This window comes from Pseudophryne corroboree, chromosome 7, assembly GCF_028390025.1.
Source record: "Pseudophryne corroboree isolate aPseCor3 chromosome 7, aPseCor3.hap2, whole genome shotgun sequence".
NCBI lineage: Eukaryota > Metazoa > Chordata > Amphibia > Anura > Myobatrachidae > Pseudophryne > Pseudophryne corroboree.
This window is the reverse complement of record NC_086450.1, coordinates 236104496-236131552: the sequence shown is the minus strand read 5'-3', so window position 1 is coordinate 236131552 and position 27057 is coordinate 236104496. Positions and strand designations below refer to the sequence as shown.

The window sequence follows — 27057 nt, the reverse complement described above, 5'->3', positions numbered from 1 at the left end:
TCCACTTACTAAAAACCTCTGTCAATGCGTGCCTCCGTGCAAAAACACAGGTATATTAAGCTAGTGGAAAGGGGGTATAAATGATTAGAAAAGTCACAGCAGGCCAAAAGTCATAGCAGGCCAGAATGTTTACATTTATGCAAGAACTAATTGAGCTTCAGATGTGGCTGATGCCCGGTGTACAATCTGCATGCCAAAGAAATGTGCCAGTGTATTGTATAAGTGGTGTGACTAGCAGGGGGCTAATCAGGGCCGGTGCAAGGATTCTTAGAACCCTAGGCAAAACGTCTGCACAACGCCCCCCCCCCCCCCCCCCTCCACACACACACAGACACACACCAATACCCACTTTCCAGCGGTTGTTGTCAAATAGGGAAACAACCCACTGGCATCCCGAACGACCGTTCAGTAAGGCTGCGCTCAGGTAAGCAGCAGGGGGTGGGGGTTGGGGTTATATATAGGCTGTGGGAGGGGGGAGGGTTAGGGTTAAACTGCAGAGAGGGGGGTTAGGTTTAGGCACCACAAGGGAGGGTTAGGGATAGGCTGCGGGTTTAGGTTTAGGCTGCCGCGAGGGAGGGTTAGAGGGGTATTGGGGGAAGGTAAGTATAATTACCTAGCCCCTTTTAGGATTCTAGGCATCGGGATGCTGCAGTCAGACTTCTGATGCCGGCATATCGCACACACACACATATATATATACACGGTATGTATATATATATATATATATATATATATATGTCAGTGCACTGCATACTAGTGAAGGACAGCAGCCAGCAGTAAAGGCACCGTGGACTCACCCAGCCAATACAGTGTAGTAAGATTATCTGTCACCCTGCAGTCACCCAGTCGCGCCGCCGCTTCCTTTAAACTTCTCGGTGGCGACGCAGCAGGAATTATGTGACGTCACGCACTGCGACGTCACATGGTGCGGGGGTCCAAGACACTATGCGGGGAAGGGAGCTCGAGTTGCTCTGAACCTGGCATCCAAAGGGGCAGGTTGCGGTCGGTGGGCGGAGTCCTACGGGTCAGGGGAGGAGCTTCCGACGGGCGCTTGCACTGCAGGCTATGCAACAGGAATAAAAGGGCAAGCTACGGGATCCCTGGGGGGTTGCGCCTCTTGCTAACTGCGGCAGCAAGCTACGGGGGCGGGTGGGACAGCCCAGTGAAGGGATTTATGTTGCACTGTCCTCTTTTGGTGGGGGAAAAAGTTATTTTTACACCAGTCAGTCACGGCGGGCCGCGCCTCAGGTCCCGGCGCTCATAGGCAGCTGCCTAAAGCTGCCTAATGAAAGCGCCGGCTCTGGGGCTAATGGGAAATAGAAATTCACATTTGTAGATAATCTGAAATGTAAGCCTGTTTTCGCAGTATGCTAGAGCAGGAAGAAAAAGGTGAGATCTTGTGACTGTGTCATATTTTATGCTGCCCACAGTCTTATCCCTATCTATTAGACAGGAACACTATTCTGAGGAAAGGGTCCGGCAATCACACCTGGCACCAGAGAAATAATTAAAGCTCAGACTTTCTGTCTCTCTCTCCCATATCTGGCAGATAGGCAGCCCAACAGACTAGTTACATTAGCCAGGCAAACTGTGCAGTCTGTGTAATTCGCTTAAGGCAACCATATGGCGAGGATGCCCAACTCTTATCAGGGGAGACCTTAACCCCAGGACTTTGTTCATTCAAAGACGAACACTGAACTCTGTTTTTATTATTTTTACTATCTTTGAGATTGTCTGTAATAAGTGTGTATTTTTAAATAATCATATATTCTTTGTCATTTTTTTTGTAACTGCCAGCTTTGAAGTTACAGTATTCTTGAAATTAAAACTTAATTTCTAGTTATGATATTCTGTCTTCTTAGACCTATGGCCCTGTGTGGCTCATGTTACCTGTTTTGTGAAATATTAATAACTGTGTATGTAGGTAGAAGCAAAGAGCTACCTAGTGTCATATCACTGAATCTCTTTGCTGGTGACAGTACCGTGTCTGATTAACTGCACATGATGAAGCAACCAGATTGACATATCTGGAGAATCAGATGTTACCTCTGTGAATAGCCTCTTTAATGTGTTGAAGTTGTATACCCTATACCCTTTAAGATTGAGAATGTTAGTTGTGGTTTTCTGCTGTCTTATAGGATTGGTAGGGGAGAAGTTTGTGGAGTCTTAGGAGATGCTAGACAGATTCAGTACCTCTGTGATATGGTTCACCCTTCCACCCTCCCTACTGTATTTCTCCATTGTGTGTGTCAATGTAATGTATTTGTTCATCTAACTCAAATGAAGGCCACAAGCAACAAGAATGTGCAATAATAACAGGGGGATTCCTTTATAATAGTTTTTTTTAAGAAGTCATGGCGCCATGCCTGTAGTCACAGCATCATGAAAAAAATGTAGTTGTTTTTTTTTAAATCACCAAGTGGATAATGAGCAGGGTTGGCTAAACCAGACAACTCTGCTCATTACCCACTTGATGATTCCATTACCACAGCATGGTGAATCAGTTACTTTATAAAAAAAATGTGTCTGGGTTACACAAATTGTCAAACTTTTATCAAATGTATTTAGATATAGCCCCAAGATGTCCCCATCTTGCAGTTAAAATTCTGAAAATTTAGAGTTAATTTTGGAATCTGAATTTACCAAATTGTGTAAACACACATTGTAACATGTCTAATGACTGGTGATTCCGTTACTGACTTTGAAAGTAGGCTGATTTCTCAAGGATAACTTACATAAGATAGCACTAGAGGCAAAAAATAAGTAAGGTCAGGACCATAGTGAAGGCCATTTTGTTGAAACCAAAATGCATTTAAATAAAGGCAGATTCACACAAAATCATCATCAAAACTTTTTTGATTAAACAGGGAGTGTCTATCACTGCTAGCTAACCACGTTCTGGCTAATATCTTAAGATTTGTTTCTTATTTCCAGTGGATCCCGTTGAGTTTACATTTGTAAACCAAATTGGAACTTTTTCCGTTGGTATACAAAATTACATAACTTTGGAAGTCACAAAGGACCTGAAGCACTGCGTACATGTAATCAAATGTGTATATTCACCTGTAGACAGAGTTGTATAAATCTCTGCAGTCAGTCCACCACTATCCATATGCTTAGTATCATCACGAGGGCACACTTGGGGGCCTATGTACTAAGCCCTGGACAAGGATAAAGTGGAGAGAGATAAAGTACCAGCTTATTCAGCTCCTAATTGTCATGCTACAGGCTGTGTTTGGAAAATGACAGGAACTGATTAGTTGGTATTTTATTTCTCCACTTTATCTATCTCTTAGGCTTAGCACATAGACCCCTAGCACTCATGATGATGACGACATCTATAATGATGACAGCTATGCAAAAAAAAAAAACACCTGAAAACAGAGACAGCAAAAAGCTCCATCAGCACTGCGATCAGGGAAAATCATATAATATATACTCCAGATACAACATAGCGACTCCTTAAATATAAGGTGGCCCTACCCCTCTACAGCATCCTTCTAATGTGATATAGCCACATTTAGTGCCTCAGGGCTAACCCTACACCTTCCCCCGTTTCCAATTTCTTACCTTGTGCGCCAATACAACAGACTGACAAGCACACTGAGAAATTTATTATGTATGTGTACTGTGCAGTCAAGCATCAGGTACAGTAGCACGCATCAGGAAGAAAAGTAGACCCTAACTCGTCAACACAGAAATAATTGGCCATATTTGGTTCACATCAAACATGGAGTATAGTACACACCTACAAAACAATATGATTAAAGTACTCCTAGCTCAATGTAAGAAGATGATTTCCCTTGGCTAAGTTGTCATTACCCCAGGGGTCATCCCACCCACCTCTAACTCAACTTTTTACCCGTACCACATCCTATTATTTTATTTATAATCATCTTGATAGTTTGCAATCTGCTATTTTTCCTTGTACCACATTATGATTTGGCTGTCTGTTTGGGATACATTCATCATGTCGATGGTCAGAATGCCACAGTCAAAATCCCGGCACCGGAATCCAGACTGCCGGCAACCCCGATTGTAAGTATGTGGGGACTCTTAGGTTTAGGCTGCGGGGGTGAGTGGGGGTGGGGTTAGGTTTAGGTGCCATTGGGAAGGGTTAGGGTTAGGCTGCGGGGAAGCAAAGGTTAGGGTTAGGCTGTGGAGAGTTGGGTTAGGTTTTATCACCACCAGGAAGGGTTAGAGTTAGGCTGCTGGGGAGGGTGGAGTAGGGTTAGGCTATGGGGAGGAAGAGTTAGGTTGGTTCATGGGGGAAGGTAAGTATACTTACCTGCTCCTTGTCAGGATCTTCTCTGTCAGGATGCAGCTGTCGGTCAATGGACCGCCTGCATTCTATATGCTGGTAAAAGGTATTACACCCTTCTGTTATGGTATACCTTATTCTGACAGTGCCATAATATCCTATAAACCCTTAAATAGTTTAAAAAGAACATTTTTTATGTGCCATGAACAAATTTGAACTTATCATCCATGGGTTTACCACATGTGAACTGAAAATGCATAGTATTTGTCACAATTCTGGGTCTATACTAGAACTGGAATTAGAATAGCAGATACTGGAACCAGGCAGAAGCCAATAAGACTGGTATACGACTGGGCTGAGACTGGAACTGATGTGCAATAGCTAGAAGCTGATGCTGAAAATGAAACCAAGCAGAAGCTGGTATAGCTGGAATTAAATGGGCTGGGACCAGACTGGAAATACAGGAACCAGGCTGGAACCAGCAATGCTCATGTGCCGGGCTGGGACTGGTTATTGGTACAGGAAATGGGCTGGAACCGGTAATGCTCATGTGCCCGGCTGAAGCCGGCTATTGGTACAGGAACCGGCCTGGAACCAGTAATGCTCATGTGCTGGGCTGGAACAGCTATTGGTACAGGAACCAGGCTGGAACCAGTAATGCTCACATGCTGGGCTGGGACTGGTTATTGGTCCAGGAACCTGTCTGGAAGCGGTAATGCTCTTGTGCTGGGCTGCAACTGGCTATTGGTACAGGAACCGACTGGTCTGGAACTGATAATACCTACGTGGCAGCTGGAACAGCTAATGATACAGGGACCATTTTGAAACCGGTAATGCTTGTGTAACCCATCATATTAGTTTTGTATGGGTCTATATATATATTGTTAGCAATTTCAAGAATTGTGGTCATATATATATTTATATATTGTATATTATATCTGTATTATATATTGTGTTGCGTATGTATTGTTAAGGGGCTGATAAGAGAGAATAGAAGTTTCCAGAGCCTCGCGTGTTGTAATGCAGGGCCCCCCCCCCCCCCAAGGAGCCAACTGTCAAGGAGAGTGCATAGTCAGATGAGAGAGGGATCGGAGACAGAGAGCGGGGAGAGCTGAGACCAGAAGGGGCACAGAAGGAAGCGAGTGAAATGACCTGTCGTGGATCTGGATGCCTGGGACTCAGTGGAAATAAGCTGCCTTTCAGGGTAGGAGACGGGGCTATATCACACTGCCGCGATACAACGATCCGACATCATCCAGACAAGGCAACGTATTGCTGAGAGGAGGGGGGAGCGGCCTATCTCATAGCGGGAGGAGCCAGTGCTTAATGATACCTCCTAGCAGTCTGGTATACTACTCTTTACCCCTCCCCAGGTTATGGTGGAGGGTACTAATCTGTGCTGTACATATTCAGGTCTAACACAATTTTAGGAGACTGCTATAATAATTAATATAACACAGGCTAATTACATCGTTCAGACCAGCACAGAGGATCTCCTATGGCAGCAATAGCAGTACGCTGAAAGGAGGCGAGGGCAGTTGCTCATGGGACGGTAACTGGGATTATATCACATTCTCACATCTTCAGAGACAAGTAAAATGGATAGTGCATAGTCCCCATTTCTCAGCTGAAAGAAATGTACTGTGTAGGTAATTTATGACAACGTGTGTACAATAACTAATAATAAAGTATCCTTGCGAGTCCCATGACCTTATAAAGGGATAATGAGTGGATACATATTGATGATAGCTGGACGTACTGTTGAAACATGACGACAGCAATTGGAACATTGCATTGTTTCTGAGTTCAGGCCCAGACTATTTAACTAATTATTATTGATATACTGAGAGTGTAAAGAGATTATATCCCCGCTGCTCCTCTTGAAACACATTTAGGAGACACTTCGAGGAAATATCCTGTATAACGAGGATGAGAATACGATTACAAGTGAGAAGCTGATGGCATTTAACCTAGTGGCTCAGGTCAAGTGTAGAAAGTACTGACCATATCGGAGTCAACATCAGTAGATACCTATTGCCTGGAGAGTCAGATCTTTGAAGCTATTACCCTTTTGAATTAACTGCACCGTTAGGAGTCAGCAATAGAGCCCAGGCTGCATAGACTGACATTTGATTTAGATGACATTAATTGAGGAAAGCTTGTTCAACTCTAGGCTGAGAGCATTGAAAAAAGGGGAAGAAGATTGCCCATCACAACTCCCCTCGTTTAACAGCAACGACAGGATTTCTAGTAAGAACATTTACTACAGCTAACTGATTGAATATTGGCCAGTCCAGCGAGCTAACCATAGTGATCACTTACGATATTATCATACCATAATATACATGTGTAAATTCCCCGAAGGTAAAAGGTAATATGGTAATTTTTATATAAAACCCCCGGGTCCATAGTCATATAGACTGTGGTAGGTAATTTTTGTGTATTGCATGCATCTATGGATGTGATTTCGAAGTTATTGTAATGTGGAGAGTTTAACGGGGCATTATATTCTTTGCAGAAGGCCCTTTGAATAGAGATTAATTGTTTATTATTATACTAAAACTAGGTGCTTCATCGCGCCCTACGGGCGCTCTTCACACCGTCGCAAGGGGCTACGCCCCCTTAACCCTTGCATGCCTTTCTGGGGTTCAATATTTATATTATATAAAGTTTTACGTGCATTCCTTTGTTAGTGGTTAAATATTGCACAATGAAAGGGCGTGCGATGGTGAAGGAGGCGCAGCCCCTTGCGACGGCGTGAACAGCACCTGCAGGGCACGATGTACAGAATGTAGCGGGTGCGGGGGGGGCTGCGGATGGTGTCTGTAGATGCTGCAGGTGGAGGGGGGGCAAAAGTGGGGGTGGGGCCCGGATGGGGAAGAGTCGGGAGGTGCTGCGGGTGGGGGAGGGGCAGAGGAGTGGGGGATGCAGATTGGGGAGGGGTCCGGAGGCACTGCAGGTGGGGGAGGGGCAGGGGTGCCATGGGTGGAAGAGGGGCAGGTGTGGGGATGTTGTGGATGGGTGAAGGGTTCCGGAGGTGCTGTGGGATGGGAAGGGGCGGGAGTGCCGGGGGTGGGGTAGGGGTCCGCAGGCGCCATGGGTAGGGGAGGGGCAGGTACGGGTGGTGCGGCGCATAGGGAAGAAGGTCCGGAGGTGCTGCTGGTGGTGGAGGGGCAGGTGCGGTGGTGCCATTGGTGGGGGAGGGGTGGGGGAGGGGGGGACCGCGGATGGAGGAGGGTGTCTACAGATGCTGCGGGTGGAGGGGGGCAGGTGTGGGGGGAGACATATAAAGGGGGTGGATGGTGGAGGGGGCCTGGAGGTGCTGTGGGTGGTAAAGGGGCGGAGGAGTGGGAGCCGCGGGTGGTGTAGGGGGTCTGGAGGCACAGCGTGTGGGGGAGGGGTGGAGTGCCGCATGTGGTGGAGGGGAAGGTGCGGAGGTGTGGTGCATTGGGGAGAGGTCTGGAGGCGCTGCGGGTACTGTACCTGCCAAAAAGGTAGTTGGAGGGTATGCAGTAACAGGGCCAGGACAGGGGTGACAGGGTCAGAACAGGGTTGACGGGGCCAGCACAGGGGTGACAGGGTCAGAAAAGGGGTGACGGGGCCAGGACAGGGGCGACGGGGCCAGGACAGAAATGACAGGGACAGGATAGGGGTGACAGGCCAGGGTAGGGGTGGCAGGAACAGGACAGGGGTGACAGTGCCAGTATAGGGTTGACAGGGCAAGCACAGGGGTAACAGGGCCAGGATAGGGGTAACAGGGCCAGCATAAGGGTAACAGGGCCAGCATAAGGGTGACAGGGCCAGCATAAGGGTGAAAGGGCCAGGATAAGGGTGACAGGGCCAGGATAAGGGTGAAAGGGCCAGGATAAGGGTGGCAGGGCAAGGCCAGGGACATGACAGAACACAGGGCATGGGAGAGATTGGTATTAGGGACAAAACAGTGTGCCAGACAGATGTGTCTTACCGGAGTCACTGCTGCAGGCTGCTGCTGTTCCACTCCAACCTGTTGGCATCTGCTGCTGGTGGAGACTTGGCATGGCAGACTCTCTTAGGCTGGAGTCCTGCTTCCTCTGCCCGTCCGCATCCCTCCCCCCCTCCTCAGTCACACACCGCAGACCTCGCGCAGCTGCCGGGCACTGTGGTAAGGGGAGACTGGGAGTGACTGGTTAGCCCCCAGGAGATGCTGCGGCTGGAGGGAGGAGGGCGTCGGAGCCTGCAAGCAGCTCGGACTTCTGCAGCGTTACCCGCCGGCTAAAGTGTGTGGAGGAGCTGGGCGCACCTCACTGTGGGTGGCAGCGCTGCAGCTAGCGGTGGGGTTGCCGGGGCTGGAGATAACAGAGGCAGTACGGAACCTGCACAGCGGCAGGTGCCCCACAAAACTGCAGCTAAGAAGCGTGGAGTGTGCCAGAAAGTGACGCTCCTCCGTGCCAGAGAGGGGGGGGGGTCAAGCACACAGTGAGCCGGTGCCCGTCTGTCTGTACGGCATACCCCCTCACACACCCCCATACCTCCCAAATGTCCCGATTTTCGCGGGACAGTCCCATTTTTTTGGGTCTGTCCCGCTGTCCCACCCGCGGGTAGCAGTGTCCCGCGGTAACGGGGGGGTCAGTTGGAAAGCTCCTGTACTCGCTGTTCTGCATAGCAGAGCAGCGGTGAATAGTGGAGACAGAGGGAGAGGGGGCATCAGGGGGTATGGATTAAGGGGGGTTCCAGCAGCAGAGCCGGATTAAGGGGGGGGGGGGCAGGGGGTACGTACCGTTGGCCCCACAGTTTTAGGGGGCCCCCCGGCTCGAGTAGCTCTGTCCCAGCTCAGAAGCTCCCCCCCCTGTCCTGCTAGCAACAACGGCAGCATTGTGCTACTGTCAGCACACGCTGCTGCGTATTGGCAGGTCTGTGGTGTTGCAGGAAGGCAGCAGTCTCCCTGCTTTCTTCTGCCTGTGCGGGTGTGTAGAGGGGAGCGACCACCCCCTCTGGATTTACCCCTAGCTGAGGGGCCAAAATTCCATGTAAAAAAAAACAAAAAACAAAAAAACGGAATTTGCGTAAGGGGGCGTGGCCTCGCGGGCCGCGATTAGGCCACGCCCCAACCCACAGCAGGCACAGCCATGAGATAGGGCTCCCCTGTCACAAGTGCCCTGGGCCCCCCGGACTCATAATCAGCCCCTGGGGGCATGCCAGCAGCTCACAGAGCACTGGGCATGCCCCCTCACTGACGAAAACGGGGACCCTCCCGTGAAGCCACGCCCCCTTTTCGCCGAGTGTGTTTCCCTCCTTCTGCCTGAAGAAAGCTCCTGCAGAAAGCTGGGAGGTGTGCACTCCTGCCTGTGCCATGCCCATACTATCTGCTTCTGCTCCTAGTCTCCTATAGATTTGGCCAGATCTGTGACTCATTTGACTAACTCCGCCCAGTGTTGTGACTCCGCCCAGCGTTAGCAAATGAATCACAAAGTCACAGATCTGAGCTATTATATAGGAGATAAAACTACTTACCTGTTATAGCTGGTACTGAGTATTCGATCTCTCTTGTTGGAAGAGCCCTGGAAGATAAGAGAGGAATCCTATGAAGGTTGGAGGTAAAAAAAAAAAAAAAAAAAAAGGTGAGGAATCTGTATATCTATAATTATCTTATACTACACAACTGGATATATAATCGTCCACACCCCCTATCCTACTAAAGGAAGGCTTTCCCAAGCGAGCCCGGGTGTGTATGCTTGGGTGGAGGCACGCCAATAAGGAAGTAAGGTTACACTTGCATGACGGCTGTTCCGTCTAATGATACAGGAACTCCCCGAAAAGCAGATAGCCTGGACGCTGTAATGCTCTGGGGAATGGTATTGCAGGGAAGAGAGGTCAGGCTGGAACCTGTAGTGCTCTGGAGAAATGTGTTACATAAAAGCACTGAGTAGAGAAGTCAGGCCGGCTGGGACCAGTATCTCCGCTGGCACTGAGAACTGGAAGCTGGAACACAGGGAACAACAAGAAACTGTCTGGAAACAGTAGGGCTCTAGGCAACAGTGCTGGGTACAGGACCCTGTAGACTGACCACCAGGGAATAGAGCCTTGAGACATGGCAGGAAGCAACTTTGTACAGGCTATTTTCTCTGACGTCCTAGTGGATGCTGGGAACTCCGTAAGGACCATGGGGAATAGACGGGCTCCGCAGGAGACTGGGCACTCTAAAAGAAAGATTAGGTACTATCTGGTGTGCACTGGCTCCTCCCACTATGACCCTCCTCCAGACCTCAGTTAGATTTCTGTGCCCGGCCGAGCTGGATGCACACTAGGGGCTCTCCTGAGCTCCTAGAAAGAAAGTTTATTTTAGGTTTTTTATTTTACAGTGAGACCTGCTGGCAACAGGCTCACTGCATCGAGGGACTAAGGGGAGAAGAAGCGAACCTACCTGCTTGCAGCTAGCTTGGGCTTCTTAGGCTACTGGACACCATTAGCTCCAGAGGGATCAACCGCATGGAACTGGCCTTGGTGTTCGTTCCCGGAGCCGCGCCGCCGTCCCCCTTACAGAGCCAGAAGCAAGAAGAGGTCCGGAAAATCGGCGGCAGAAGACTTCGGTCTTCACCAAGGTAGCGCACAGCACTGCAGCTGTGCGCCATTGCTCCTCATGCACACTTCACACTCCGGTCACTGAGGGTGCAGGGCGCTGGGGGGGGCGCCCTGAGGGCAATATATGACACCTTGGCTGGCAAATCTACATCATATATAGTCCTAGAGGCTATATAGATGTAAAATTACCCCTGCCAGTATTCCAGAAAAAGCGGGAGAAAGTCAGTTGAAAAAGGGGCGGGGCTTCTCCCTCGGCACACTGGCGCCATTTTCTCTTCACAGTGCAGCTGGAAGACAGCTCCCCAGGCTCTCCCCTGTAGTTTTCAGGCTCAAAGGGTTAAAAAGAGAGGGGGGGGGGCACAAAATTTAGGCGCAATATTGTATATACAAGCAGCTATTGGGAAAAATTCACTCAATATAGTGTTAATCCCAAAATTATATAGCGCTCTGGTGTGTGCTGGCATACTCTCTCTCTGTCTCCCCAAAGGGCTGTGTGGGGTCCTGTCCTCAGTCAGAGCATTCCCTGTGTGTGTGTGCGGTGTGTCGGTACGGCTGTGTCGACACGTTTGATGAGGAGGCTTATGTGATGGCAGAGCAGATGCCGATAAATGTGATGTCGCCCCCTGTGGGGCCGACACCAGAGTGGATGGATAGGTGGAAGGTATAAACCGACAGTGTCAACTCCTTACATAAAAGGCTGGATGACGTAACAGCTATGGAACAGCCGGCTTCTCAGCCCGCGCCTGCCCAGGCGTCTCAAAGGCCATCAGGGGCTCAAAAACGCCCGCTCCCTCAGATGGCAGACACAGATGTCGACACGGAGTCTGACTCCAGTGTCGACGAGGTTGAGACATATACACAATCCACTAGGAACATCCGTTACATGATCCCGGCAATAAAAAATGTGTTACACATTTCTGACATTAACCCAAGTACCACTAAAAAAGGGTTTTATGTTTGGGGAGAAAAAGCAGGCAGTGTTTTGTTCCCCCATCAAATGAGGGAATGAAGTGTGAAAAAGCGTGGGTTCCCCCGATAAGAAACTGGTAATTTCTAAAAAGTTACTGATGGCGTACCCTTTCCCGCCAGAGGATAAGTTACGCTGGGAGATATCCCCTAGGGTGGATAAGGCGCTCACACGTTTGTCAAAAAAGGTGGCACTGCCGTCTTAGGATACGGCCACTTTGAAGGTACCTGCTGATAAAAAGCAGGAGGCTATCCTGAAGTCTGTATTTACACACTCAGGTACTAGACTGAGACCTGCAGATAGTGCTGCTGCAGCGTGGTCTGTAACCCTGTCAAACAGGGATACTATTTTGCGAACATAAGACGTCGTCTTATATATGAGATATGCACAGAGGGATATTTTGCCGGCTGGCATCCAGAATTAATGCAATGTCCATTCTGTCAGGAGGGTATTAGAGACCCGACACTGGACAGGTGATGCTGACTTTAAAAGGCACATAGAGCCTTATAAGGGTGAGGAATTGTTTGGGGATGGTCTCTGGGACCTCGTATCCACAGCAACAGCTGGGAAGAAAATTTTTTACCTCAGGTTTCCTCACAGCCTAAGAAAGCACTGTATTATCAGGTACAGTCCTTTCGGCTTCAGAAAAGCAAGCGGGTCAAAGGCGCTTCCTTTCTGCACAGATACGAGGGAAGAGGGAAAAAGCTGCACCAGTCAGCCAGTTCCCAGAATCAAAATTCTTCCCCCGCTTCCTCTGAGTCCACCGCATGACGCCGGGGCTCCACAGGCGTAGCCAGGTACGGTGGGGGGCCGCCTCAAAAATTTCAGCGATCAGTGGGCTCGCTCACAGGTGAATCCCTGGATCCTTCAAGTAGTATCTCAGGGGTACAAGCTGGAATTCGAGGCGTCTCCCCCCCGCCGTTTCCTCAAATCTGCCTTGCCGACAACTCCCTCAGGCAGGGAGGCTGTGCTAGAGGCAATTCACAAGCTGTATTCCCAGCAGGTGATAGTCAAGGTGCCCCTACTTCAACAAGGACGGGGTTACTATTCCACACTGTTTGTGGTACCGAAACCGGACGGTTCGGTGAGACCCATTTGAAATTTGAAATCCTTGAACACATACATAAAAAAATTCAAGTTCAAGATGGAATCGCTCAGGGCGGTTATTGCAAGCCTGGAGGAGGGGGATTACATGGTATCCCTGGACATCAAGGATGCTTACCTACATGTCCCCATTTACCATCCTCACCAGGAGTACCTCAGATTTGTGGTACAGGATTGCCATTACCAATTCCAAACCAGGGCCGGCGACAGGGGGGGTCAAAGGGGACAACTGTACCGGGCCCCAAGGGTCAGAGGGGCCCCAAGGATATGCCACTTAGTGACCGTCAGGGATGTGAGCCGTCTTGTCCAAATAGGGCAGCGAGCTGTAGGTGGTGTGGGCACAGCCTCAGAGTAAACAGGAGGGCGGGGGTAGCAAGTCTGCGCTGTATAGGACTGAGACAGTTGGCCATGTGGAGAGTGCCAGGGCTCCCTAAGGGCTCAGTACAAAAGTACAAAATGAAAAAGGGGGTGTGCTCTCTACAATGGAGCCTCAGAGTGACAGGAGCCTCTTACACACAGTCATTATGCGGCACAAGTGTGCACCTGCTATTCCGGTCCCTATCTGTTGCAAGCAGTTATGGGACATGGCAGCAGCTCCGCTGGGCAGGATTCCTGTGCCCTGTGCTGGCCTCTTCTGGTGGGGTGTGAGGGCCGCATGGTACCTGCTGTGTGGTGTGCGGGTCTGGATAGTGGAAAGTGCAGCGCAGGTGAATCTCTCCCCGGGGTAAGAGTGGATTGGTGAGGGTATATATTGCTTTGGCATAGGGTAGGGGAGCTGGGAATGCAGCATGTAGTCATTGGGGACAGACAGACTGAGGGAACCACAGCTGGGTTGGACACATGTCCCCAGCATGGACGTTATTTGTGAGAATATTCCAATATGCCATATGCTGACTTTGCACTAGTCGTGTCTTGGATGACATTAAATAACTTTATGCTATGAATGGAGTGCTGGAGCCTCTGTGTGTGGATATATATATATATATATATATATATATAAAATTAGATGGGGCCCCACAGATATCACTGTACGGGGCCCCGAGATTTCTGTTGCCGGCCCTGTTCCAAACACTGCCGTTTGGACTGTCCACGGCACCAAGGGTCTTTACCAAGGTAATGGCAGAAATTATGATACTCCTTCGAAAAAAGGGAGTTTTAATTGTCCCGTACTTGGACGATCTCCTTATAAAGGCGAGGTCCAAGGAGCAGTTGTTGGTCGGAGTAGCACTATCTTGGGAAGTGCTACAACAGCACGGATGGATTCTATACATTCCAAAGTCACAGCTGGTTCCTACCACACGCCTACTGTTCCTGGGGATGGTTCTGGACACAGAACAAAAAAAAGTGTTTCTCCCGCAGGAGAAAGCCAAGGAGCTGTCATCTCTAGTCAGAGACCTCCTGAAACCAAAACAGGTATCGGTGCATCACTGCACACTAGTCCTGGGAAAAATGGTAGCTTCTTACGAAGCAAAATTCCATTCGGCAGGTTCCATGCAAGAACCTTTCAGTGGGACCTCTTGGACAAGTGGTCGGGATCGCATCTTCAGATGCATCGGCTGATAACCCTGTCTCCAAGGACCAGGGTATCTCTACTGTGGTGGCTGCAGAGTGCTCATCTTCAAGAGGGCCGCAGATTCGGCATACAGGACTGGGTCCTGGTAACCACGGATGCCAGCCTTCGAGGCTGGGGGGCAGTCACACAGGGAAGAAATTTCCAAGGACTTTGGTCAAGTCGGGAGTCGTCCCTACACATAAATATTCTGGAACTGAGGGCCATTTACAATGCCCTAAGTCTGGCAAGGCCTCTGCTTCAAAACCAGCCGGTACTGATCCAATCAGACAACATCACGGCAGTCGCCCATGTAAACCGACAGGGCGGCACAAGAAGCAGGATGGCGATGGCAGAAGCCACAAGGATTCTCCGATGGGCGGAAAATCACGTCTTAGCACTGTCAGCAGTGTTCATTCCGGGAGTGGACAACTGGGAAGCAGACTTCCTCAGCAGACACGACCTACACCCGGGAGAGTGGGGACTTCATCCAGAAGTCTTCCAACTGTTGGTAAACCATTGGGAAAGGCCACAGGTGGACATGATGGCGTCCCGCCTAAACAAAAAACTAGATATTGCGCCAGGTCAAGGGACCCTCAGGCAATAGCTGTGGACGCTCTAGTGACACCGTGGGTGTACCAGTCGGTTTATGTATTCCCTCCTCTGCCTCTCATACCAAAGGTACTGAGAATAATAAGAAAACGAGGAGTAAGAACGATACTCATGGTTCCGGATGGGCCAAGAAGAGCTTGGTACCCAGAACTTCAAGAAATGATATCAGAGGACCCATGGCCTCTACCGCTCAGACAGGATCTGCTACAGCAGGGGCCCTGTCTGTTCCAAGACTTACCGTGGCTGCGTTTGACGGCATGGCGGTTGAATTCCGGATCCTAAAGGAAAAGGGCATTCCGGAAGAAGTCATTCCTACGCTGATAAAAGCCTGGAAAGAAGTAACCGCAAACCATTATCACCGTATTTGGCGAAAATATGTTGCGTGGTGTGAGGCCAGGAAGGCCCCAACAGAGGAATTTCAGCTGGGTCGTTTTCTGCACTTCCTACAGTCAGGGGTGACTATGGGCCTAAAATTGGGTTCCATTAAGGTCCAGATTTCGGCTCTGTCGATTTTCTTCCAGAAAGAACTGGCTTCACTGCCTGGAGTTCAGACATTTGTAAAGGGAGTGCTACATATTCAGCCCCCTTTTGTGCCTCCTGTGGCACCTTGGGATCTCAACGTGGTGTTGAGTTTCTTAAAATCACATTGGTTTGAGCCACTTAAAACTGTGGATTTGAAATATCTCACGTGGAAAGTGGTCATGTTATTGGCCTTGGCTTCGGCCAGGCGTGTGTCAGAATTGGCGGCTTTGTCATGTAAAAGCCCTTATCTGATTTTCCATATGGATAGGGCAGAATTGAGGACTCGTCCCCAGTTTCTCCCTATGGTGGTATCAGCTTTTCACTTGAACCAACCTATTGTAGTGCCTGCGGCTACTAGGGACTTGGAAGATTCCAAGTTACTGGACGTAGTCAGGGCCTTAAAAATTTATATTTCCAGGACGGCTGGAGTCAGGAAAACTGACTCGCTTTTTATCCTGTAGGCACCCAACAAAATAGGTGCTCCTGCTTCTAAGCAGACTATTGCTCGCTGAATTTGTAGCACAATTCAGCTGGAGCATTCTGCGGCTGGATTGCCGCATCCTAAATCAGTAAAAGCCCATTCCACGAGGAAAGTGGGCTCATCTTGGGCGGCTGCCCGAGGGGTCTCGGCTTTACAATTTTGCCGAGCTGCAACTTGGTCAGGGGCAAACACGTTTGCTAAATTCTACAAAATTGATACCCTGGCTGAGGAGGACCTTGAGTTCTCTCATTCGGTGCTGCAGAGTCATCCGCACTCTCCCGCCCGTTTGGGAGCTTTGGTATAATCCCCATGGTCCTTACGGAGTTCCCAGCATCCACTAGGACGTCAGAGAAAATAAGATTTTACTCACCGGTAAATCTATTTCTCGTAGTCCGTAGTGGATGCTGGGCGCCCATCCCAAGTGCGGATTGTCTGCAATACTTGTATGTAGTTATTGCCTAACTAAGGGTTATTGTTGAGCCATCTGTTGAGAGGCTCAGTTATATTTCATACTGTTAACTGGGTGTAGTATCACGAGTTATACGGTGTGATTGGTGTGGCTGGTATGAGTCTTACCCGGGATTCAAAATCCTTCCTTATTGTGTCAGCTCTTCCGGGCACAGTATCCTAACTGAGGTCTGGAGGAGGGTCATAGTGGGAGGAGCCAGTGCACACCAGATAGTACCTAATCTTTCTTTTAGAGTGCCCAGTCTCCTGCAGAGCCCGTCTATTCCCCATGGTCCTTACGGAGTTCCCAGCATCCACTACGGACTACGAGAAATAGATTTACCGGTGAGTAAAATCTTATTTACTGTTGAGCCCGTTGCCCTTATATATACTGGGCTGTGCGGAGATTGGTGCAGAAGGTCAGCTGGTCTAAAGTCATGCTCCCATTGGAGGTTCAGCAGTCAGCTGATAAGAGCCAAAATTGTGGCGCCCAGTGTCCGGAGCTGGTGGAAATACCATGGGGACCCCGACTCACTGAAGCGACCCCCACAGCAGAACCTCCGTAGTGACCTGCCAACAGCCACTTTTGAGGATCGGAACCAAGGTCAGAGCAGGATGACACAGAGCTGTGGTGAGTAACTGCATGCCACTGCCCTAGCCCTGACAGTATTTATATGTGTTTTCACTTGTGGTTTGCACTGCATGTTTGAACATCACACCTCTGTCTCCTGACTAAAATTGCGGGTCGTAGCTGGGAGTCTGACATGGGTGCTACCCGCATCAGCCCCCTTTCCCACTGCAGTCACCAACCCGGCATTTTGTTTATACTGCACAGTTTGCCAGGTTAAACCCGTGTTCAACCCTGCAAACTACCCGAGTTGGAATACAGGGTCACTCGACCCGGATTATTCCAACTCGACCCTTTTACACCAACCAGCAACACGGGTTATGCACACTTATGTGCAATAACCCGTGTTATATGCTGGCAGGGTGTAAAAGGGGTATTAGTAGTATTAAAGCAAAAGGTAAATTGAAGCAGTGAGCTATTATACAGTCAGTGATGTGTATTTGCTCTATGAAGAAGCTTGATGTAATCATAATATCTGCAGCAAGTAAAAAAAATACTTTTTAAATCCTAATTTCTGTGCACCAAAAACCAGCGGTCTGAGGGCCTAATTCAGACCTGATCATAGCAGCAAATTTGTTAGCACCAGGGGAGGCAGATATAACATGTGCAGAGAGAGATAGATTTGGGTGGGTTATATTGTTTCTGCGCAGGGTAAATACTGGCTGCTTTATTTTTACACTGAAATTTAGATTTCAGTTTGAACACACCCCACCCAAATCTAACTCTCTCTGCACATGTTATATCTGCCCCCCCCCCCCCCCCTGCAGTGCACATGGGGGGTCATTCCGAGTTGATCGTATCTGTGCTAAATTTAGCACAGCTACGATCATCTTTCCTGACATGCGAGGGGACGCCCAGCATGGGACTGGTCTGCCCCGCATGTCAGTCCGGCCCCCACTCGCAGAAGTGCAAATGCACCGCACTGCGGCGATGCCTTTGCACTTCAGGAGTAGCTCCCGACTAGCGCAGCTTTAGCGTGCTGGCCGGGAGCTACTCCTCGCTCCCTGGCCCGCAGCGGCTGCGTATGACGTCACGCAGCCGCAGCGCCCCCCCCCCCCGTTCGGTCTGGCCACACCTGCGTTGGCCGGACCGCGCCTACGAAACGGCGGCCAAATTTGGCCGCCGTTTCGCCCCTCCCGCCCATCGATCGCCTCTGCTTGTCAATCAGGCAGAGGCGATCGCTGTACTGCTACGGCCTTCGGTCGTCCCGCATGCGCAGGCGCACTACGGCGCTGGCGCATGCGCAGCAGGGACCCGTTCGCTCTGCTGCGTTAAAACGCAGCGAGTGAACGGGTCGGAATGACCCCCATGGTTTTGCCCATCTGCTAACAAATTTGCTGCTATGATCAGGTCTGAATTAGGCCCTCATTAGTCTGCTTTATTATGTGTCCATTACAGGGTGCACTGCCAGCTGTTTCCAAGTTGAAAGCATATTTTAGAGCAGCATCGGTGTGGTCATTTTAGAGCATTGTTTTGCAAGTGTCTTTAGTAAACTCCACTAATTAACCTTTCCTGGGAATTCCTCTTTATAATAACCTTTCCCTTCTTCCTGTGACAAAGCCTCCAACTCACCATTGTCCGCTGACGGAAATGTGCTCTTTCCTGAGAGTAATACAGAGATATTGTGTCCTGGCAGCACAGGACGTGGTGGTTCTGATCAATGGTAAACTCATTGTAAAGTAATGTTCTTTCTTTTTAGAATTAAACAAAATTCTATGAATAGAGAATAATCTGAACCTAATTTAATGTTATTCACCTGTGGAAAGGCACATTTTTTTCAGGGAGTATTTCAATTTAAATGAATCTTAGCACTGATTAATACGTAGCTATATTGTAGCTGGTGCTGTATATAGCCATTGACTACACTTCAGTAGATACTCTGTCATCCAGGTTGTCACTAAGTAATATAAGTAAGATTATTAGGGATAATACTAAGGAGGCCAATCCCGGGCCTTTTTTTCAATCCCGGGAAGCGTGAAAGAAAAATGATCAATCCCGGGATACCCAGAATTGGTTCCCTTGCAATTTCCGCCGCTGTCCCGCCTTGCCCAGACTAGTGATGTGCACCGGACATTTTTCGGGTTTTGTGTTTTGGTTTTGGATTCGGTTCCGCGGCCGTGTTTTGGATTCGGACGCGTTTTGGCAAAACCTCCCTGAAAATTTTTTGTGGATTCGGGTGTGTTTTGGATCTGGGTGTTTTTTACAAAAACCCCTCAAAAACTGCTTAAATCATAGAATTTGGGTGTCATTTTGATCCCATAGTATTATTAACCTCAATAACCATAATTTCCACTCATTTCCAGTCTATTCTGAACTCCTCACACCTCACAATATTATTTTTAGTCCTAAAATTTGCACAGAGGTCGCTGGATGACTAAGCTAAGCGACCCAAGTGGCCGACACAAACACCTGGCCCATCTAGGAGTGGCACTGCAGTGTCAGGCAGGATGGCACTTCAAAAAAATAGTCCCCAAACAGCACATGATGCAAAGAAAAAAAGAGGTGCACCAAGGTCGCTGGATGGCTAAGCTAAGCGACACAAGTGGCCGACACAAACACCTGGCCCATCTAGGAGTAGCACTGCAGTGTCAGGCAGGATGGCACTTCAAAAAAATAGTCCCCAAACAGCACATGATGCAAAGAAAAATGAAAGAAAAAAGAGGTGCAAGATAGAATTGTCCTTGGGCCCTCCCACCCACCCTTATGTTGTATAAACAGAACATGCACACTTTAACAAACCCATCATTTCAGCGACAGGTTCTGCCACACAACTGTGACTGAAATGACTGGTTGGTTTGGGCCCCCACCAAAAAAGAAGCAATCAATCTCTCCTTGCACAAACTGGCTCTACAGAGGCAAGATGTCCATCTCATCCTCATCGTCCGATTCCTCACCCCTTTCACTGTGTACATCCCCCTCCTCACAGATTATTAATTCGTCCCCACTGGAATCCACCATCTCAGGTCCCTGTGTACTTTCTGGAGGCAATTGCTGGTGAATGTCTCCACGGAGGAATTTTGATCATCATCTTCTCCACATTTTCTGGAAGTAACCTCGTACGCCGATTGCTGACAAGGTGAGCGGCTGCACTAAACACTCTTTCGGAGTACACACTGGAGGGTGGGCAACTTAGGTAAAATAAAGCCAGTTTGTGCAAGGGCCTCCAAATTGCCTCTTTTTCCTGCCAGTATACGTACGGACTGTCTGACGTGCCTACTTGGATGCGGTCACTCATATAATCCTCCACCATTCTTTCAATGGTGAGAGAATCATATGCAGTGACAGTAGACGACATGTCAGTAATCGTTGGCAGGTCCTTCAGTCCAGACCAGATGTCAGCACTCGCTCCAGACTGCCCTGCATCACCGCCAGCGGGTGGGCTCGGAATTCTTAGCCTTTTCCTCGCACCCCCAGTTGCGGGAGAATGTGAAGGAGGAGCTGTTGACGGGTCACGTTCCGCTTGACTTGACAATTTTCTCACCAGCAGGTCTTTGAACCTCTGCAGACTTGTGTCTGCCGGAGAGAGAGATACAACTTAGGTTTTAAATCTAGGATCGAGCACGGTGGCCAAAATGTAGTGCTCTGATTTCAACAGATTGACCACCCGTGAATCCTGGTTAAGCGAATTAAGGGCTCCATCCACAAGTCCCACATGCCTAGCGGAATCGCTCTGTTTTAGCTCCTCCTTCAATGTCTCCAGCTTCTTCTGCAAAAGCCTGATGAGGGGAATGACCTGACTCAGGCTGGCAGTGTCTGAACTGACTTCACGTGTGGCAAGTTCAAAGGGTTGCAGAACATTGCACGACGTTGAAATCATTCTCCACTGCGCTTGAGTCAGGTGCATTCCCCCTCCTTTGCCTATATCGTAGGCAGATGTATAGGCTTGAATGGCCTTTTGCTGCTCCTCCATCCTCTGAAGCATATAGAGGGTTGAATTCCACCTCGTTACCACCTATTGCTTCAGATGATGGCAGGGCAGGTTCAGGAGTGTTTGCTGGTGCTCCAGTCTTCGGCACGCAGTGGCTGAATGACGAAAGTGGCCCGCAATTCTTCGGGCCACCGACAGCATCTCTTGCACGCCCCTGTCATTTTTTCAATAATTCTGCACCACCAAATTCAATGTATGTGCAAAACATGGGACGTGCTGGAATTTGCCCAGATGTAATGCACGCACAATATTGCTGGCGTTGTCCGATGTCACAAATCCCCAGGAGAGTCCATTTGGGGTAAGCCATTCTGCGATGATGTTCCTCAGTTTCCGTAAGAGGTTGTCAGCTGTGTGCCTCTTATGGAAAGCGGTGATACAAAGCGTAGCCTGCCTAGGAACGAGTTGGCGTTTGCGAGATGCTGCTACTGGTGCCGCCGCTGCTGTTCTTGCTGCGGGAGGCAATACATCTACCCAGTGGGCAGTCACAGTCATATAGTCCTGAGTATGCCCTGCTCCACTTGTCCACATGTCCGTGGTTAAGTGGACATTGGGTACAACTGCATTTTTTAGGACACTGGTGACTCTTTTTCTGAGGTCTGTGTACATTTTCGGTATCGCCTGCCTAGAGAAATGGAACCTAGATGGTATTTGGTAACGGGGACACAGAATCTCAATCAAGTCTGTAGTTGCCTGTGAATTAACGGTGGATACCGGAAACACGTTTCTCACCGCCCAGGCTGCCAAGGCCTGAGTTATCCGCTTTGCAGCAGGATGACTGCTGTGATATTTCATCTTCCTCGCAAAGGACTGTTGGACAGTCAATTGCTTACTGGAAGTAGTACAAGTGGTCTTCCGACTTCCCCTCTGGGATGCCGATCGACTCCCAGCAGCAACAACAGCAGCGCCAGCAGCAGTAGGCGTTACACTCAAGGATGCATCGGAGGAATCCCAGGCAGGAGAGGACTCATCAGACTTGCCAGTGACATGGCCTGCAGGACTATTGGCTTTCCTGTGTAAGGAGGAAATTGACACTGAGGGAGTTGGTGGTGTGGTTTGCAGGAGCTTGGTTACAAGAGGAAGGGATTTAGTGGTCAGTGGACTGCTTCCTCTGTCATCCAAAGTTTTTGAACTTGTCACTGACTCATGATGAATGCGCTGCAAGTGACGTATAAGGGAGGATGTTCCTAGGTGGTTAACGTCCTTACCCCTACTTATTACAGCTTGACAAAGGCAACACACGGCTTGACACCTGTTGTCCGCATTTGTGTTAAAATAATTCCACAACGGAGAGGGTGATTTTTTTTGTAATTTGACCAGGCATGTCAATGGCCATATTCGTCCCACGGACAACAGGTGTCTCCCCGGGTGCCTGACTTAAACAAATCACCTCACCATCAGAATCCTTCTTTGTCAATTTCCTCCTCAGTGCCAGCAACACCCATATCCTCATCCTGGTGTACTTCAACAGTGACATCTTCAATTTGACTATCAGGAACTGGACTGCGGGTGCTCCTTCCAGCACTTGTAGAGGGCGTGCAAATGGTGGAAGGCGCCACCTCTTCCCGTCCAGTGTTGGGAAGGTCAGGCATCGCAGCCGACACAATTGGACTCTCCTTGGGGATTTGTGATTTAGAAGAACGCACAGTTCTTTGCTGTGCTTTTGCCAGCTTAAGTCTTTTCATTTTTCTAGCGAGAGGATGAGTGCTTCCATCCTCATGTGAAGCTGAACCACTAGCCATGAACATAGGCCAGGGCCTCAGCCGTTCCTTGCCACTCCGTGTCGTAAATGGCATATTGGCAAGTTTACGCTTCTACTCAGACGCTTTTAATTTTGATTTTTGGGTCATTTTACTGAACTTTTGTGTTTTGGATTTTACATGCTCTCTACTATGACATTGGGCATCGAACTTGGCAGACGACGTTGATGGCATTTCATCGTCTCGGCCATGACTAGTGGCAGCAGCTTCAGCACGAGGTGGAAGTGGATCTTGATCTTTCCCTATTTTACCCTCCACATTTTTGTTCTCCATTTTTTAATGTGTGGAATTATATGCTAGTATTAATAGCAATGGCCTACTACTATAAATACTGCGCACAACTGAAATGCACCACAGGTATGGATGGATAGTATACTTGACGACACAGAGGTAGGTAGAGCAGTGGCCTACTGTACCGTACTGCTATATATTATATACTGGTGGTCAGCAAACTGTGCAAAACTGAAATGCACCACAGGTATGGATGGATAGTATACTTGACGACACAGAGGTAGGTAGAGCAGTGAAAAAAGGACAAAATTGCTGCGCCTGTGTCTACCAGTTATAGATTATGCAGGACTAATATCCTCAACCTGGAATTGACAGTGTCAAATGTACGTACGCCTCTATAAGGAGTTGTGTGCTACTCCTGAGCTAAAGGAATTGGAAGGGAAAGGTTAAATAGAGGCGCTCATTTCATTCTGACATTGTGAAGTCCTAGTTAATTCACAACCAAAGAGTCAGATAAAAATATAAAATAAATATTTATTATAAACCTATAAAAAACACTTCGTTTAGCACAAGCTCATATGTAAAATATAATACATGAAACCCTATCCTCACTGAATAGCCACATATGTTGAATTAGGAGCTCACATAAATTGCTTATATTGTTTCAATGAATATGGAAAACAAACTGCCGACTATGTATCAATTAAATGGCTAGCATCAGTCCAGATGAAACAACTATTGCAACACTGTTACCAAGGCTGCTGTGTAAAGCTGTTAAGTTGTTGATTAAAACACAGTTGCTGAGTGTAAATAGCAATGTTGAGAGCAATTATAGGCTCTATATTCTTAGGCTGTATTGTGAATAGCCTCAAAGTTCCAGAAGCCGGTATATAAATGAATTTAAATAATTAAATTACTTCTCCAATAGGGCTAAAAAAGACCCGAGCGTCCTCGGGTAGGTCCAGAGAGCCCAAATAGGTTGCAGAGTTGGAGGGTTTAGCCGTGCTGGCCGGGATCCCACTGTTATGAACCAGATTTCCCTGGGCGTGCACCGCCCGCTGCAGTGTATGGGGAAAGGCAGGTGTGCGGCTGATTCAATGGGAGCCGCTGTGGGGATCCAGTGTGTGGTAAAGCTCCTCCAATACTCCCTGGACACGCACCGTCTGTTAGAGATGGGAGGGAGAGAGACTGTTGATCGGCCACTGAAGCCGCACGGATCTGACACTCCGGCTTCGTCCTGTGCTGGAACATGTACCACTTGTTCCTGTAGCCAGTGGAGTAAGGCTATAAGAAATGTCCCAGAACGTGCGGTCGATCAGTGAGAAAGGGGGAGGAGTCCTGACGCGTTTCGTCACGTGACCCGTGACTTTTTCAAAGAACTTCTGACTCTTAGGTAGAGCAGTGGCCTACTGTACCGTAATGCTATATATTATATACTGGTGGTCAGCAAACTGTGCAAACTTAAATGCACCACAGGTATGGATGGATAGTATACTTGACGACACAGAGGTAGGTAGAGCAGTGGCCTTCTGTACCGTATTGCTATATATTATATACTGGTAGTCAGCAAACTGTGCAAAACTTAAATGCACCACAGGTATGGATGGATAGTATACTTGACGACACAGAGGTAGGTAGAGCAGTGGCCTACTGTACTGTACTGCTATATATTATATACTGGTGGTCAGCAAACTGTGCAATACTTAAATGCACCACAGGTATGGATGGATAGTATACTTGACGACAGAGGTAGGTAGAGCAGTGGCCTACTGTACCGTACTGCTATATATGATATACTGGTGGTCAGCAAACTGTGCAAAACTGAAATGCACCACAGGTATGGATGGATAGTATACTTGACGACACAGAGGTAGGTAGAGCAGTGGCCTACTGTACCGTACTGCTATATATTATATACTGGTGGTCAGCAAACTGTGCAAAACTGAAATGCACCACAGGTATGGATGGATAGTATACTTGACGACACAGAGGTAGGTAGAGCAGTGGCCTTCTGTACCGTACTCCTATATATTATATACTGGTGGTCAGCAAAATTATGCACTGTACTCCTACTATATACTACAGTGCAGCACAGATATGGAGCGTTTTTCAGGCAGAGAACGTATAATACTGGTGGTCACTGGTCAGCAAAACTCTGCACTGTACTCCTCCTATATAATACTGCTGGTCCCCAGTCCCCACAATAAAGCAGTGTGAGCACAGATATATGCAGCACACTGAGCACAGATATGGAGCGTTTTTCAGGCAGACAACGTATACTGGTGGTCACTGGTCAGCAAAACTCTGCACTGTACTCCTCCTATATAATACTGCTGGTCCTCAGTCCCCACAATAAAACAGTGTGAGCATAGATATATGCAGCACACTGAGCACAGATATGGAGCGTTTTTCAGGCAGACAACGTATACTGGTGGTCACTGGTCAGCAAAACTCTGCACTGTACTCCTCCTATATAATACTGCTGGTCCCCAGTCCCCACAATAAAGCAGTGTGAGCACAGATATATACAGCACACTGAGCACAGATATGGAGCGTTTTTCAGGCAGACAACGTATAATGCTGGTGGTCACTGGTCAGCAAAACTCTGCACTGTACTCCTCCTATATAATACTGCTGGTCCCCAGTCCCCACAATAAAGCAGTGTGAGCACAGATATATGCAGCACACTGAGCACAGATATGGAGCGTTTTTCAGGCAGACAACGTATACTGGTGGTCACTGGTCAGCAAAACTCTGCACTGTACTCCTCCTATAATACTGCTGGTCCCCAGAATAAAGATATGCAGCCTCCTGAAACAAAGTGAGAGGACGCCAGCCACGTCCTCTCACTATCATTTCCAATGCACGAGTGAAAAATGGCGGCGACGCGCGGCTCCTTATATAGAATCCGAATCTCGCGAAAATCCGACAGCGGGATGATGTTCGGGCGCGCTCGGGTTAACCGAGCCATACGGGAGAATCCGAGAATGCCTCGGACCCGTGTAAAATAGGTGAAGTTCGGGGGGGTTCGGATTCCGAGGAACCGAACCCGCTCATCTCTAGCCCAGACCACATAAAAACATACCGATATGACCGGGTGGGAGGGTGGGCCCGCCTAACGTGCCGGTGCTGAGGTCCGGCTGGCGGGCGGCGGGTGGCGGGTGGTGTGCGGTTGTGTGCACAGCGTGACGTAAAGTCAGAGGTCACACTGCACAAACAGCAGCACACCTCCTGCCGCTGTGCACAGCCGGGAGCAGGGGGAGGTAAGCATGGGGAGTCGGTAGCATCTGAGCCTCCTGAGGACGCTCAGCGCTGCCCGGCATTGAAAAAACAAAGGGGTTTCCTAATCCAGAAATCCCCGGGACTGGAAGCCCCAATCCCGGGATTGAAGTCCAGGCAATTTGTGGACAAAATCCCAGGATCCCGCCGATCCCGATCCCAGGATTTGTAACCATAGCTAATACACCATAGCTAATGCACATAGGGGGTCATTCCGAGTTGTTCGCTCGGTAAATTTCTTCGCATCGCAGCGATTTTCCGCTTAGTGCGCATGCGCAATGTCCGCACTGCGACTGCGCCAAGTAAATTTGCTATGCAGTTAGGAATTTTACTCACGGATTTTTCCTCGTTCTGGTGATCGTAATGTGATTGACAGGAAGTGGGTGTTTCTGGGCGGAAACTGGCCGTTTTATGGGAGTGTGCGAAAAAACGCTACCGTTTCTGGGAAAAACGCGGGAGTGGCTGGAGAAACGGAGGAGTGTCTGGGCGAACGCTGGGTGTGTTTGTGACGTCAAACCAGGAACGACAAGCACTGAACTGATCGCAGATGCCGAGTAAGTCTCGAGTTACTCAGAAACTGCACAGAGATGTCTTATCGCAATATTGCGAATCTTTCGTTCACAATTTTGATAAGCTAAGATTCACTCCCAGTAGGCGGCGGCTCAGCGTGTGCAAAGCTGCTGAAAGCAGCTTGCGAGCGAACAACTCGGAATGACCCCCATAGGCCCTCATT

At 48.8% G+C, this 27057-nt stretch overlaps 1 protein-coding gene across 1 annotated transcript in view; it reads left to right on the top strand.

Annotated features, from left to right (window-relative positions):
• Positions 1 to 5323: 5323 nt before the first annotated feature.
• LOC134943558 (uncharacterized) overlaps positions 5324 to 27057 on the top strand; it is a 71919-nt gene continuing 50185 nt past the window's right edge. The window contains exon 1 of the mRNA XM_063932332.1: positions 5324 to 5465. Coding sequence (XP_063788402.1) covers positions 5409 to 5465 — 57 coding nt within the window. The 5' untranslated portion in view covers positions 5324 to 5408. The remainder of the gene's footprint in view (positions 5466 to 27057) is intronic.